We start from the raw sequence: 15107 nt of genomic DNA on the forward strand, positions 1-15107 counted from the left end.
GAGGCTAATTATGCACAACTTTATAAAAAACAGTTGATAAAACACCCGTCCGCCTCTTTTTTGGTTTGTAATAGCCCTTTTCGTCCTTTTCATGCTTCCTCTTTTCTCTAAACCGCTCATGTTTTCTTAATTTTCGTTTTGCAAAGGCATCAGGTGCAATGATGGCTGTTTGGGCCCTTTTGACCTTTCTATCTTGTCTTCGTTGACTGATAATATTTTGCACCCTAGCATAAACTGCAGTATAATCAGACACTCCAAGACGACTTTCAATCACCTCCAAGCATTCTTGCGAAAGGTTGCGAAGAGTTTCATCAGAGTCATTAGTGCTCAACAAATCGATCAAGTTAACAAGTGCAAGAATGATAGTTTCCGATTGCTCTAACAAGTATTTCACGCTGACCTTTTCACTCAAAATCTTCAACAACTTGAGGGATATCTTCTTTGACGTTACAAAATCTTGTTGATTAGCATCTTGACGCAAAAGTCCACAAATTCTGGCGAGCACGAAGTCAGTGGCCAAAGCGTACCTTGTTTCCCCCTCTCGCTCCTCTAAAATCTCGTAGGGAGTGGAATTTTCTTGCCATTGAAGTGTTATAAGTAGAAGGTTGTTCATGGCGTATTCGCCAAGCTCTTCCGTGATAGATGGTGCAGAGAGTTGTCTCAACAACCTGTACGCTATCGTTTGAGTTTCGTAGCTTGTCACATTGATCTCAGCTTCATCTCTTCGTGCAAGGTACATCCCCACTAAGCGAGAAGCGACTAAACGAACCCATGAATGAGGGTATAGGAGCACGGAGAACACCTTTTTCCACAAACCCTCAAACCTTTTCGTAAAAATGCCTTTAGAATTACTCTGAGCAACGGATGAAAATGTAACTAACAGTGAGTAAATATCTTCCCACTCCGCATGCTGCGTTGAAGACCCGTCTTTATTTTCACCCTCTTTCAAGAGTGTGTCAATATTGCCAATGGCTAAATCATCCAATTTAGCGTTAAAGTTAAATCCAAACTCATCAATGTAGATATTATAGACATTGAGACCGCAGCGCAAAAGCATAGTGTTCCCCTTTTGGTTCATCCATGCAAAAAAATACGTTTCAAGAGTTTGCAAAGTCTCTTTGCTTGCTTTACCCAAAAGGTTCTTCAAAATTGATGCGGCCATTTCCCGACACAACCTAGAATCGTCGGTAATCGTCACATTTGATAGACGGACGAAAAAAGAAGAAGGCGAGCCTGTCTATTAAGACCGGTACCAGCTTTGATAACAATTGAAGTTTAGAAGTTCCATGACTGACTGACGTCCCCTCCTCTGTAGGATAGCCCCAAATTATTGACCCAAAAATTTAAACTCCTTTTGAAGCTTGCCCTTAACCTTGATCGTACTCCCATCAAAAACAGAAGATAAACGCTTCTAGCCATGTTTCTGACATCTCGATGGTGATTGACAACCATGATTTTGGATATATTACCCATAATATCGTATACCTCGGGTATCAAAATATGCTGTGCCACCACTGCCTTCACGAAGTTGAACGCATTACCTTGAGAAGTTGACTCCTCCAAACTTGGAAGTATTCTGGTTAAGAGATACCCAATAGTGTTGTCCTTGACTTGAATTTCGGGCCTATGTCTTACAATTGATGCCAAAAAGCGAAGACAAACTTGCGATAACTCTGAAGTGATGGTTGGACTGTTCTTGATATTGGCGATGGCTTTCCGGAACGCCAACTTCAAAATATCAAGTTCCTCCTGGTCAAATGGAAGTCGGACGAGTAGCATCAAAACTTTGAAAGCGGAAATAGCAGATTGGTCACTACTGAATGAAACTGCGTGATTCAAGTAAGGAAGGAAGCCCTTAACATTACCAACTGTCCTTAATTCTTCATTTCGTGTTACCGCAGTGCGGAACATCTCCAAGGCAAACCTTTGCGTGGTGGAAACAAAAAATGTGCGATCAACATCCATCTTCTTGGAGTTTTTGTCTAGATTCACCATAAAGTGGCTCTGCGACTGAGACACTGCTTTTGTCGCCGAATCGACCTGTTCTAGCGACTGACTGAAGATTTCATAAGATAAAAGAAGCACGTTTTTAGAATTTGCCTCTTCGTTGTGGTTTAGGCCCAAAGCGTACCTTCTCAATAGTTCATCAATCTTCTTCTGGACGTTGAGTGAAGCATTTTCTCTCAATATCAACTTTACAGGATCAAGTATAGTATCGAACTGAGTCAAACTCACGAAAGATGCCAAGATCTCCGCCGTATCAAAGCTCTTCTTGTGCTTGACTTCTTTCATCTTACTGTGGTAGCCTTCAGCATCCTTCTCTTGTCCTGCAGCACCGAAGATATCTTCCATTATAATTTCAACAATCATCCTGCAAGACTCATCCAAGCTCCCAGGCTGGAGATGAGAGGACAACGAAGTGATAAGGAAATGCAACGTGAAGCTTAGAACATGAATCTGAGACCCCTTTTAGCCACCGCCAGTTTTTAATCCCTTGCAAAAAGAAATAAAGATAATCGCTTCCCCACCTGAACAAAATACGGACCCCAAGGGACTACGCACAGCATCTCGCAATTCCTTTAGACCGGGACCCGAAGAACTTGGCACAAACTTGGTTAATGCACTAGTGAGATGGATGTTTCGCAAACTGTCAGAAATGCACATCAGCAAAATTAACTACTCCTTCTCCCTAGTTTGAATTCTGGAAACGATGGTCTCATCGTTACGCGTTGACAAAACCTTAATTATTATTGGAAGGACATCTGTCGAAAAGCTGCTATCAATGATGTCTTGAGAAGGAATATTAGCAAACGTATCGGTCAAAATACCAGATCTGAAGTTTTCAATTGCACCTAATGCAGCTTCAGAGAGTGCCACAACCAAACTGACATGGACTCCCAACAGTTCTTCTTTTCTACCCTTTAGTAACGAGAGGTATCGAGAAAGGACAGCACGGAACTGTGTCCAACTAAGTCTTCGGGCAAGTAAACTTATCGTTTTAATACTCTCGTTTGAGACATTTCTCATTCTCTCGTCATCAGTAACAGAGTAGTATTCAATCATTGGCAAGATGTAGTGAGCAATACTTGAACTGGTTAATTGCTCGCGATAATCTCTGATCCTCATAATAGCTCTTTGACGACGATGGATCTGAATATGGTTTATGTTTCTGAAAAAGTTTGCTTCTTCATCATTATTGAATAAGAGCACTTTCATGTCGTCCAAGTCAGTGTAATACCGTGCATTCTCAATCAAGTATGCCAAAAAAGTAACATGCTCAGACTGTACGTCGGCATTACGATTGCGGAGACCACTCCTGATGTGTGGCAAAATCACATCCTTTAAAACGTGAATATATGGAGTCGATTCCTCAGCAGTACTTTTCTTAGAAAAGCAATCGACAAAACGACATAACAAAAAAGAACCATTAGTTCTCATTGTAAGTTCAGACTCATCGTTGATGTAGTAGAGAGCACAGTAAATAAAAGGCATCCATTGTCTCACGTTGAGGTCTGGATATAGAACTTCATTCACCTCCCGAAAAGCCAGGAGTCGTTGATCAAAATCAGGCTCATTTCTTGTAGCTTTGAAAGCATTCATCTTCTTCAAGAGCTCAGTAGTTAACCTGACATCATCCAATTTGGTACCAATCTCAACAAAAATATTCAGAAGGACCTGTCGCTGGTCCCGTTCCTTTGTAGATCTCAAACGTTTGCAGCATATATCATAAACACTCCATAGTTCGGATTCTTCAAATCCTGATGCTTCGAGAATCGAAGACATCGCCTGAAGAACTAGCAAGGTCTGGCCACTTTCTAAACTTGAACGGTCTAAAGCGTGCTTCAATGAGTCGAGTAAGGACGATCGGGTTGAGATATCATCAACATAATTGCCCTGAATCAAGTGTAATAGAAGCTGTACTGACTTTTCAATAACTTCTTCACTTTCCGATTCCAGTATTAGGTTGGGTAAGTTGCGAAGGATGCCCTCTACCAAAATAGCTAAGAAAGTGAATAGCCTATCATCATCAACAGATTTCACCGATAATGATTTGAAACAAAAGTCAAGTATTGCTAGAACGACCGAGCCTTTGATAAACTTGTTGGAAAGAAGTGAGACAATGGCCCGACAAAGATGAAAGTCGTCATGATATAATAGGGCTCTCGATGACAGATAGTCAACTAAGCTAGTAAACACACTCAAAAGTGCAGAAGGTTGTTGCAAGTTTTCTTGAGAAAAAGCTGCTAATCTTGGCGCAAACACCTTTTCGAATAAAACTGCGCTATAGTTCTGCCACGGCGCCGTCTCTCCAAGAAATTTGACAACAGAAGCAAAGCATCTCAAGCCCGTCAGTCTGACCTGCTTTGCAATTTTGAACTCGACCTCGTTCTTGTCTTCTCCTCTAGTAATATACGTTTGTGCCAAAACCAATCCATAGATTATTGGTTCTATGATCAGAAGAAATGACGATCGTTTAGAAGGACTGATCACTTCCACTAACTCATTTATAAGATTGTAGAAACCAAGGCATTTTCTTAGTTCGGCTTGCGTTATGTTGGAATCGTGTGAAATGTTGACATAAGACTGGTAATCTAAACGACTGGAACCAATTCGAAGGAAGAGAGTAATCTCGGGCTCCTCGAGGTTTCCAAGCGCTTGAAATACAGCATGCTTTTTGCCCATACTACTGTTGCTTTTGTAGGTCCTTTGAGCTCTACCAAACAAAATGTGCAAGGCGATATTGATCACTTGTGGAAAGTCTGGGGCCTCGATAACAGAAGTAGAATCCGCCGATAAGAACGTAACGATCTCATCTCTAAAAAGTGAATCATCTAGAAGATTGTTGAAATGATCCCTGTACTTGTTGATAGCTTGATCTTGAAAGTTGAATATTATGTCCAATGCCAATTTCTGCCCCTCGCTCTGTCTGCTAGACAAAAGCTTGAGTATATGGGCATGCAATCTTTCCTTGTCTTCGAGTTTCTTTAAGTGCTTTGTCTTGGCGATAATACCAATGAATAAGTTTCTTTCTTTCATAGTCCAAGGCGATCCCATGGAAGAATCGAAATCGTTGTCTTCGCCGTCGATTATTTTGCAGATCAATGAGGCTAACACACGCAAGTGTTCTTGCCAAAAGGACGGTATTGCGCTTAGGACCTTGATTGCCTGAGTCCGCATTAATGACGGGTATTCCTCTTCATTACCTTCTCTTATTGAGTGTATAATAGCATTCAGGGGAGTCAAATAAGGCGACATGTGAACATCAAAAATAGTCTTGAAATTACCCTTCAATCTTTGATCGTCAGCGAACCACAGTTCATCAGCCACTGAAGAATCTTCGTGTAATTGACTCTTTTCTGTTTGTCCTGAGTAAGACTTGCAAATAAACTCAATTGATCCCTCCCATAAGCCAGAGTATAACTTATTACACACAGAAGGGATACACTCGATTACAGCATCCGAGCAGGGCTGAAATTTGTTGGAAAGGAGACCGAACGTATAGTTAAACATAATTTGTGAGTCGAGCTCAGAAATGTTCACTTCTTGTTGAAAGGCAGAATAAAGATTTCTGATTTTTAATGTTACATCCCTGGAGGATTCCACAGTCAATGGGATCTGTTCAATAGTTTCTACCTGTGAGATGATGGAGCTAGGACTTTCGATGTAGCTCAAAATCAACCTAATCAAGTGAGCAGACCTTTCTCTGCATCCACGATTAGGCAACCTCAAGTTTTTCACTAGCATAGAGCAAATATTGCTAAGCTCAACTTCAGATGCTTGAACAGAAGGGTACGCATTGATGAACTTAACGAAAGCTTCCAAAAAGGAGACGTATGTTCTATAATTGTCGAATTTGTCACATGATTGGCTGAAAACATCGGCTAGAGATTTTTCACCTAAACGATCTTTGTTGGAAGAGATTATGTTAATGATCAACGAAGCAGCATATGCCCGTTCAGGAGTGACATCGTTGTAGCTCCATATTTGCTCCAATTTTTTACACAAGACGTGCAATACCTCAGAGTCTACCGTAATGTGTCTCATTATTACGAGTGCAGAACATGAAAAGGGCAATTCATCATCATTATTTCCGGATGACTTTATGCTTTGTAACGCCATACGTGATATGTTTTTGGGTAATGTCAAGGTGTTTGATAAACCTTTATTGTGAGTGTTCATGAGAAAATATGACAAGGGTAATACCACATTAGAATTCTCATTCGACACTAAGAATTCTTGGATCAGTTTGGTTACCTGCAATGACTTTAAAGTGTCTTGTGCTAGCGCATAGCTACCCTCGATTAATGCAAAAAAAAATTTTCCACCGTCCAATTGTGAGCCTCCAGATATCAATTTTTTGAAGTACTTCATCAACTCATTTGCGGGTGTATTACGAATCATCACACAGTAGAGGTAAATTAATGAATCATGTAACGTTTGCGATTTCTCTTTATGTGAGTTTGCAATTTTTGTAATCTTTTCTGTATGACTGAAGATGACATTCCACAGAGAGTTTTTCTTACCAGAATCCGCAAATGACAAGGACAAAAGAAAATGCACCGAAGTAATCAAATCCAATTGCAGCGGATTCTGACCAAGATGAGCATTTAATAGCTGAAGCGTGGTGTTATAGACTTTGTTGCTGTTTTCAACACTGCCAAAATTAATGAGTAGGAGAATCAATTTGGAGACCACCAGAGTTACGAATTCTCTATTCTCGTCAATGGTGAGTGTTATTTTTATGAGACTTCCTAAGGTGTTCATGGATCTTGAGTGCAATGCACCTTCAGTACCTTTCATTGCTTCTCCGTATAACACCACTAATGCCTCACGGTAAACCGCATTTGATCTTAGTTCGTGGCCATGACTAACGAAGGTGTGATGTATCGTCTTTTGTAAATGCTCGGCAGGTTGTTTTCGTATCAAGTAGGACATAGCTTCTGCACTGAATCGAGAAAGATATGATTTTTTGATCGAAACTAAGAGAGGCAATAATGCGTCAAATGTAGTAGTGAGATCACTGACCAATGACTTGGAAAGGTATTTGAATGTAAACGCCAAACAATTGAAGCACCACTCTAAAACATTCGAAGAGTTTCTATTATTTTGTGATTCGTTCGGTTCTATTTTAAGGATGGTTTCTGTGATCAAGGCGAGTGCATCGGGGTAGTAGACCATGAAATCGGGTCCAAGATCGTGAATAAACTGGGATAGTAATTCAAGTAGCGGCTCGAGCGAAAATGGGTCTACAATTTGGATATGACGGACCAAAGTGTCAAAGATATGCTTCTGATGATGTAACAACTGAGGAAGAGACTGACAGTATGAATTAACTTGGTCAAAAAACTCAGTAAAGTTGCCACTGAGATTTACTTCAGCCCAATGTTCCAATGTAGAGCGAAAATGGGAAGTCTCAACTTCATCGTATGGCCTCACCAGTAAGTTCAAATTAGGCTCTATCTTAGTAGCCTCAATTCTCTCCTTGAAGGAAGAGAAATTGTGTCTTCTTGAGGACTTTGAGCTCTTCACAATTCTTTTGCTCATCGCTGCAAGAGGTTCTACTGTGCGCTGCGATGCTCATCTTACAAAAAGATTTATGCCGAGACACGACTTTCTCAATCTAGAGCGAAGACGCCAGGCGCTTATGGTGAGCACTATCCGAATATTCATATAGATAAAATGGCTGATGGGGACAATGATTCAACTCCATTACTAAAAAATCGGGCCCCAGAAAACCCAATGTATCTACCCCCGAACAAGACCCTCAATACGGCACTGAATGGCTCCGGGCAACAGCGAAATAACTTTCGGGTTGCTCAATCACCAAAAATCGGGTTACAACGAACCAGCAGAACATCTCAAAAGCTCAAACTTCTTCCAGAAGCCCCAGAGAACTTGGAGGAGGATACGGGGGTTGCAGGGGTTTACTCACAAGTCACACGCATCAAAGATACCCCAGCTAGAAAGGATGCAGAGTCTCTTGGCAAACTGCACAGGGATCTACTTCCCAGAGTGACTGCTTACTGTACATCAGGAACTTATAAGATGAAAGATTTGCTCAGATGGCTTAAAGATAGAAAGCGAATTCACAATACAAATCCCAAGCTTTTCGATGAATGTCTTTACACCCCCTTCACGTACAAAGATTGGAGAAGTGATCACAATTATCAGGAAGAACAGCATCAACTGATCAGACTCGCTGACGAGGGTGGGGAAATAGACATCGGCCGCAACAGCGATATCTTTATCTTTGAGTATGGTGTGGTCGTCTTATGGGGATTCAGTAGGAAAGAGGAACTGGCTTTCTTAGAAGATCTAGCAAAATTCGAGAGCGAAAAGTTGTCCTCAGAGGACATTCAAATCGAGGAGTTCAACTATTATATCACCAAGTCATACCAACCGCGAATTTACAATGACTTCATTACCTTGCGAGATGACTCGAACTATATGCTCAAGCTATCCATCTCGCATGCACTTTCTCAATCGGTGAAAATATCTCTTTTCGAGGAATTGGTGGACAATACGATTGAGGACACCCAGGATATACCACAGCAGGTGGCACAGACAGGTAAGGTCGAAATGAACAGGGACGAGATTATGAAATCAATCGGAGAATTATTCATTCTTAGAATCAACATTAATCTTCATGGCTCTGTTCTTGATCTGCCTGAACTTATGTGGGCGGAACCACACCTAGAGCCAATTTACCAGGCCACAAGAGGATATTTGGAAATTAATCAAAGAGTGGAATTACTTAATCAAAGGTTAGAAGTCATTTCGGATTTACTACAAATGCTCAAGGAACAATTGGGCCACTCACGTGAAGAAAACTTGGAGTACATTGTCGTTGTCCTAGTTTGTGTGGAGGTTTTGGTGAGCATCGTTAACATTATAGTTGATATACTCAACTACAAGGCGTGATAGTTGCCGGCAACTAAAGACCTATGATTACGAAGAAAATTATCTCCAACGGGCTACTAGCCTCCTTCGTATACGAAATCCTGCATCTAGCTAAAGATCAGCATGTCTCACTGTGTCTCACTAAGTGAAGTAGACATAGGAAAAATTCATTTAAACTTTCAAGCGAGGATCTAGTAAAGAGATTCCCAGGGCGATTTAGCTCTCATTAATGTATTGATTCATTTATCATTGACTCCGTAGACTCGATTCAGTAACCTTGCTTTCTTGCTATCCTCTGTGAAACAAATGATGTCATCGCCAAAAGAAGCAATACGAGAGCCACACGACTATAATTCGCCTCGTGGCAAATTTTGCGAGCTCGCTGCAAAATGTGGCCAGTGCTTTGAATTTGCGTGTCCCAGCGCAAGAAAGCAAATAGGCACGCTTTTTCGAACATAGTGGATTTATCATTCTAAATTTACTATAAAGCGGTTCGTCTATTGCACGTCACACCATATAAGTCAATCAAAGCAACCTTACATTGCAACCCGTTTAAAGTGCTTGAAAACATAAGCGATTTTTGGATCACCCCACTAGCCACTTTTCTTTTGTACGAGGGAGAATAAATTTTGGTGGAGCTCTCACAGTCATATAACGTACGTTCCGGCTCAAGTGTTGTTCGTCTTACCTTTGTAAGAAGTTCAACTTGCAATGCAGATATTGAACGGGAAAAATAAGCTCTCTAATTTCGGTGATAAAAATGGCAGCCTAGTACGAACGTCAACCATCAAGCGAGGATTCTCTCCTCACGAAGGTTCAGTTAGCCAGCCAATACGTATGACACTACTTCATGACTTGGATTCCATGGTTGATGGATGGTCAGATTCCGAGAAAGTATCGGGCAGGCGGTTAGTAAAGTTTACCTTTATTTATACGTCAAGCAATGAGATACAGATAGACTTCGAGGCTGTTCCAAAAGAAAAATACGTGCCCGGAGAGCCCATTATATCATGCATCTTCTGGGAGGAACGCGGCCAATACATTGTAACATCAGTTGATATCATCTTACTTCTCGAGTACATCGTCAAAGATGTTTTTGGCGTTAAGGAGAAAAACAGGATAAGAAGAAATTTGCAGTCGCTCAAACCACAAACTGTCTCACGGACCAACCGTCTGATTCAGCGATTTTTTAACTTACTCATGGGAATGGAAAACCCGAGACCTCGGAACATAGAGAAAGATCTAAAAGTTTTCAAATGGGCAGACCTTTTCACAGCATTAACAAAGGTAATGTCAAAGTATTCCCGCGACTCAAGTGACCCCGTGGATACTATGGAAACTTCGACGACACACCGAACCACCGGTTCTGCTCCCTCATATCCGATGAAAGACTATCAATTAGACCTAACAAATGTGCCGCAGAGGGAGACTTCTGACACAAGTTCTTCAAGAAATCGTACAAATGTACAGATCTCGAGCACTGTGCCCAAGTCGAGTATTAACTTGAATGATATTAATAAGAAGTCAAACCTAAATGACGGTGATGAGCCAGGCCTGTACACAGATACGAGCTCTCCATCTGAATCAGATACATTTAATGGTGATGACAAGTCTAAATCAGTGGAGTCACTTCAGGCGTACAATTCTAGTGTTCCATCGTTCACCATGACACCATATCACAATTCCTCCACCAGTATAACGTCGAATGCTCAATCGAGTGATAACAGTCGAAGCGATTCTCAAGAGTCCGAAATATCACCTTCGGGCCAATCTAAGAAGAAGAAAAGAAAGATGAAGGACATAAAAGAACAAAAAGAGAGCTATCAACACATATATCCAAGATCAAAGCAATCGTATACTTGGAACACCCCCAGCCAAGAATGAAAACACTGCTAATGCAAGGTTCTAACGGAAACTACTTCAAATATCCAGCAGCTTCACAGTTGTATATGAATATGAACGGAATCACCCAGAATGTCAATCCTGATGTTACAAGAAATAACACATATCATCCGAATGCACAATCACGCAACGATATCTCAATTGAAGGAAAGTTTCAACTCCCACCAATACTGAATAATCCTTATAAGACATTCGGATCCAATTTTAGAAACATGGATAGTTCAGTGGATGCTGTTCAGAAACGTTCCTTGAACAAAACATTCGCCAACATCACAGATGACGAACACAGCCATCTGCACACGAGTAAAGGAAATGCTTGAGAGGTGTGCAGGTGATTCAAGTCTAAGTGTGTAATATATATTTTTAACGAATTTATTGACAAGTATGCATCTAAGATACCACGTGCAACATACGTAGTCATTGTCTTTTGCGGAAGTCTGGAGTGCTCTCGATTTTGGTTTTACCTTTATCAATAGTGACATAGTTCAAGAAATCAGCAGTAGTTTCTTTTGGAGTTATGCTTGACTGAGTAAATTGATCTGGAGCTGCTCGATTGAGAAGATTAGATTGTGGGACACCGGATTGCAAAAGTAAATCTCTTGGTCCGGTCACTACAACAAAATCTCCAGTGCCTTCGATATACCGGACTGATCTTGAAATAGAGTCCTTGAGGAAGTTGAAGCCACTTACTGTTATCATCTGTAAGTACAGCATAAAATGAGAAAATGATTCGAATGGATTTATCTTCTTCTTCTCTCCGGCAATCGTCAAATCATTCAGTTTTAAATTCGAGCGATACTGAAAAACCGAATTTTGTATGTCATGAGGACCATTTACAGTAAGCCCTAAAAGATTGTTTTTGCTAACCACAGCTTGCTCTCCGTCCTCCAAGTGGACGTTGTAGATATTTCCTCCTCCAACTAATGCAACCGTCCCTCGTCCACTCAAGAGCGTGTAGCCAGGTCTATACCATTTGAACAAACCGGTGTTGGTTGGAAGAGGAAGACCGCTAGCTTTGGCAAACCTCTTAGAGATCTTTCTTGGAATGAGATGGAGTCTCCGGATAAGTGAGGTCCCAAAGTAAGCATGAATAGCGTTGTTATTGATGATAGCCCAATCCTGAGTACCTTCGAGATTCATTACCGCAAAGGTCTTTTGCGCCAGACGGCCAAAAAGCTTTTTAGATGTCGAAGATATAAGTAGCGAAAATGGTGATGTGGACACAACTCTCTGGTAGGCACTATTATGATTCCCCATGAAGAAACTTCTTATTGGAGCGAAAAGCGAGAGCCGAGAACTGATATTGTCTAATAATGCTCCCTGTACACCGTATATGGACATGATGCTGCCCTTTTTAATATACAAAGGAACAGATGGCGTCCCATGGACCGCAAGAACGGATGGAGGCTGCCCGACAGCTTTGAATTGTGGCAGATTGAGTTCGTTAACTTGATCCAATTTTGTAGTAAATTCCGTTTCTGAAGCCTTCGAACCAATTGCAAGCGACCCTACGGCCAGTGTGGGTATGATCAGTATATACCTCCTCAGCATGTGCCCATGGCACCGTAAGGATATATTCATGCTAAGCGCCAGTCTCAATTTTCAACTTTCAGTGGACTGTTTGCGAGCGCGGCTTCTGGTGCAACTCTATTGGTGAGGTAAAATATTTGTTTCACGCCAATAGTCATAGACCCGTGCTACCGAGTTTGGTCCTATTGATACAAGTTACAAATAAGTAATTTTTATTGAATGCACAAAATTGTTTTGCGAGGAGATAGATAAAATGATAATGAAAGCAAATGGGTACGGCAAGCAGAAGTAAATGAATCTCGCGATTCTTAGTATTGAACGCAAGAAGCATAGCCTACCCGAGATAGAAGACTAATCCACTTTCGATTTCGACCTAGTGGTGCCGTTCTGAATAAAAGCGAAGAACCGGTCGCCATATTCCAGAGCAGGAACCGCCGAAATCGTCAACCTTGGATGCCTCATTGACCGCCAGAAGGTCTCCAACCTTTTGCGAAATGAGTAGTTAGTTAAATAGTCAATGATACCGAGGTAGTAGATCTCTTGAAGCGGTTCGTTATCTTCATTAGTGGCTCGAATACCACCATCGTGGCCATAGAAGACATACTTAGACCTTCCAGGATATACGTTTGACGGTAAATCAGCAGTTCTGTCCAAATTGCGAGGATTTGTGTTGATCAACTCGAACTTGTTGGTGGATTTTGGATCAAAAACAGTAAGCTTCTTAGTAGATGCCAATGTGTTGCCCTTCTTCACATCATGTAAGCCAATGAGAAGAGAATAATCCATCACGTTAATTCTTTTGAGAAGTTCGACGTCAGCTTTCAATTGCGTGAAAAAAGCCTTTCGCTTCTCTGGCCCAAACTTAATCTTCTCGTGTCTCTCAAGCCAGTTAAGATCCTTGAGTGTTAGTTGCGACAAGTCTCCACTCTTCAAACATTCTTGAGGAATTCGGGTAATTCTTCCCCATGTTGAGCCCTTGAGATCATACTTCAAGTGAATATTTCTATGGGGAGGGAACAAGTTGTTCATGACGACGAAGTGAACCTTGCGGTATCCACTACCAAAAGACATTTTGACCCTATGGAGCCCATAAAATTGGGAGATAAGGGTATTGGGGTTCTCCTTTACGTGATTATAATACTCACGAAGAACTTTGCGTAATTGCTTATGCTCCGAATGATGAACCGTCTTGATGATAAAGCGATAGTCTCGCGAATAGTAGAAAAAAGAACCACTTTTACCTGGCGATCCTAGTTCTGATAGAATATACTTGCCAGTGATGGAAACGAGGTAGTCTGCAGGGTCAATGCCAAACATGGTTCGAAGTTCTCTGAACACGGCAGGATTATAATCCTTGAACTTGAAATCGTACTTTGAAGATGGAGTTAGCTCGCTTCCATCCATGTTAAACGTAAGCTTCGTAGTTTTTTTGAAATCAGATTCATCGAGCTTTTTCATTACGCCAGCATTGCGTGAGACTGCAACACGTATACCTGTCAACATGTTGTACGCCATGACAAAATTTTCGTGTCCCTCGCTGATTTTGTTACCTACTAGAACTTCTTCGTCTAATGCAAGTTCTAGGTCTCTTTTCTTCTTTTTTCTTTTGGTCAGAAGTGCATCTCGCATTTTAGCGAGCTCTGAATGCACAAAATCTGGACGATGTTGCTCTTTTGACTCTTTCGTGAAAGATGGGAAGGTTGCTCGAATCACCGGCCGAGCATGTTTGTTATCAAGCGAACGCTTCGGTTGCACCTGAGGACGTTCGTTGTTAGTGTGGGAACTTTTGGGATGTGGAGTGGTATGGCGCCTCAGTATAATCGGCGTAGATTGGGATTTAACGGAATGCAAGGGTCTCGACGACGGATGTGAAGGTGAATGGAGCATACCAGGTTCATCAGTAATCGTGAGCGGATCGATATCTTCAGAGAGTCTCGACACTTTATTGACCAGTGAGTCGGTATTTCGAGGTTCTTCAAACAGAGAAGGCGAGGTGTCTTTAGAGAGCTCCGAGGCATCGACGTCGGACCTTGAGCCTCGGCCGGAAACCGGACTCGAAGCCGATGGGTCCGAGTTTTTGGATATTTTTGCCTTCTCTTTCAAATGCGATGTGGACAGCATAACACCATCATGCTTTTCATCTAGGAGCAGAGGTTCTGCTACTGGTGCCAAGACTACTGTCTCTGTCATCAGAACGCTAAGACGTTAACCGACAGTAGTACGATGTGGAAACGGGTTTAAGAAAGGGAACTCGTTATCCCAGGCAAAACCAGAAAAGTGTAACTGCAGAAAAATACAGTAAACGCGTCCTTATGAGGATATGCAATATAAAAATCTCGCGGTTAAGCTTGAAAGATTCGTCTAGGGTCACCTGCCGCATCTTTGTAGAAATTTATTCCAGTCGTGCGCAAACCACATACAACAATACTATGTTTTACAAAGCTTCTGCAGCCATACAGAGGTAAGGACTTGCCTAGGTTACTCGTCAGAAATTACTTTATTCTCTTTGGTTCCACAATATCTTTTTCCGTGGAATATTGAAAATTTTTGGTCAATGGCTGTCTCGTATTTGCGTTCTCGTCTCTTACCGTGCATTACCTAATCACATTATATGCTTCTATGCATCGAACTATTTCTCGCGCCTTGTATTAGAAGTTATGAGCCAATCACATAGTTAGCATTGGAAGCACGATAAGCATTGACAAATTTTGAGAGAGATAGATTTCACAACTAGCCTCCCACAACTGGCTCTCCGTGAACTGGAACTATAGACG

General features: G+C 41.5%; 7 protein-coding genes across 7 annotated transcripts; 2 read left to right on the plus strand and 5 right to left on the minus strand. All coding sequences in view use genetic code 12, as the record gives it.

Moving 5' to 3' along the window:
• Nucleotides 1-4: 4 nt before the first annotated feature.
• PGUG_03446 (uncharacterized protein) lies at nt 5-1162 on the minus strand (the record flags this gene model as incomplete). The annotated part of the gene is made up of 1 exon (XM_001484015.1): nt 5-1162. One exon carries the CDS (start codon nt 1160-1162, stop codon nt 5-7), a length of 1158 nt encoding a protein of 385 aa, XP_001484065.2.
• Nucleotides 1163-1275: 113 nt separating this feature from the next.
• PGUG_03447 (uncharacterized protein) lies at nt 1276-2370 on the minus strand (the record flags this gene model as incomplete). Its single annotated transcript, XM_001484016.1, has 1 exon — nt 1276-2370. The coding sequence occupies one exon, from the start codon at nt 2368-2370 to the stop codon at nt 1276-1278; it is 1095 nt and encodes a 364-aa protein (XP_001484066.2).
• Nucleotides 2371-2676: 306 nt separating this feature from the next.
• Nucleotides 2677-7545, minus strand: PGUG_03448 (UTP20 family protein; the record flags this gene model as incomplete). Its single annotated transcript, XM_001484017.1, has 1 exon — nt 2677-7545. One exon carries the CDS (start codon nt 7543-7545, stop codon nt 2677-2679), a length of 4869 nt encoding a protein of 1622 aa, XP_001484067.2.
• A 135-nt stretch (nt 7546-7680) lies between these two features.
• PGUG_03449 (uncharacterized protein) lies at nt 7681-8922 on the plus strand (the record flags this gene model as incomplete). Its single annotated transcript, XM_001484018.1, has 1 exon — nt 7681-8922. One exon carries the CDS (start codon nt 7681-7683, stop codon nt 8920-8922), a length of 1242 nt encoding a protein of 413 aa, XP_001484068.2.
• A 690-nt stretch (nt 8923-9612) lies between these two features.
• PGUG_03450 (uncharacterized protein) lies at nt 9613-10785 on the plus strand (the record flags this gene model as incomplete). Its single annotated transcript, XM_001484019.1, has 1 exon — nt 9613-10785. One exon carries the CDS (start codon nt 9613-9615, stop codon nt 10783-10785), a length of 1173 nt encoding a protein of 390 aa, XP_001484069.2.
• Nucleotides 10786-11220: 435 nt separating this feature from the next.
• PGUG_03451 (uncharacterized protein) lies at nt 11221-12384 on the minus strand (the record flags this gene model as incomplete). The annotated part of the gene is made up of 1 exon (XM_001484020.1): nt 11221-12384. One exon carries the CDS (start codon nt 12382-12384, stop codon nt 11221-11223), a length of 1164 nt encoding a protein of 387 aa, XP_001484070.2.
• A 300-nt stretch (nt 12385-12684) lies between these two features.
• Nucleotides 12685-14523, minus strand: MSS4 (1-phosphatidylinositol-4-phosphate 5-kinase; the record flags this gene model as incomplete). Its single annotated transcript, XM_001484021.1, has 1 exon — nt 12685-14523. The coding sequence occupies one exon, from the start codon at nt 14521-14523 to the stop codon at nt 12685-12687; it is 1839 nt and encodes a 612-aa protein (XP_001484071.2).
• Nucleotides 14524-15107: the final 584 nt, after the last annotated feature.

This window comes from Meyerozyma guilliermondii, genomic scaffold, assembly GCF_000149425.1.
Source record: "Meyerozyma guilliermondii ATCC 6260 scaffold_4 genomic scaffold, whole genome shotgun sequence".
Taxonomy (NCBI): domain Eukaryota; kingdom Fungi; phylum Ascomycota; class Pichiomycetes; order Serinales; family Debaryomycetaceae; genus Meyerozyma; species Meyerozyma guilliermondii.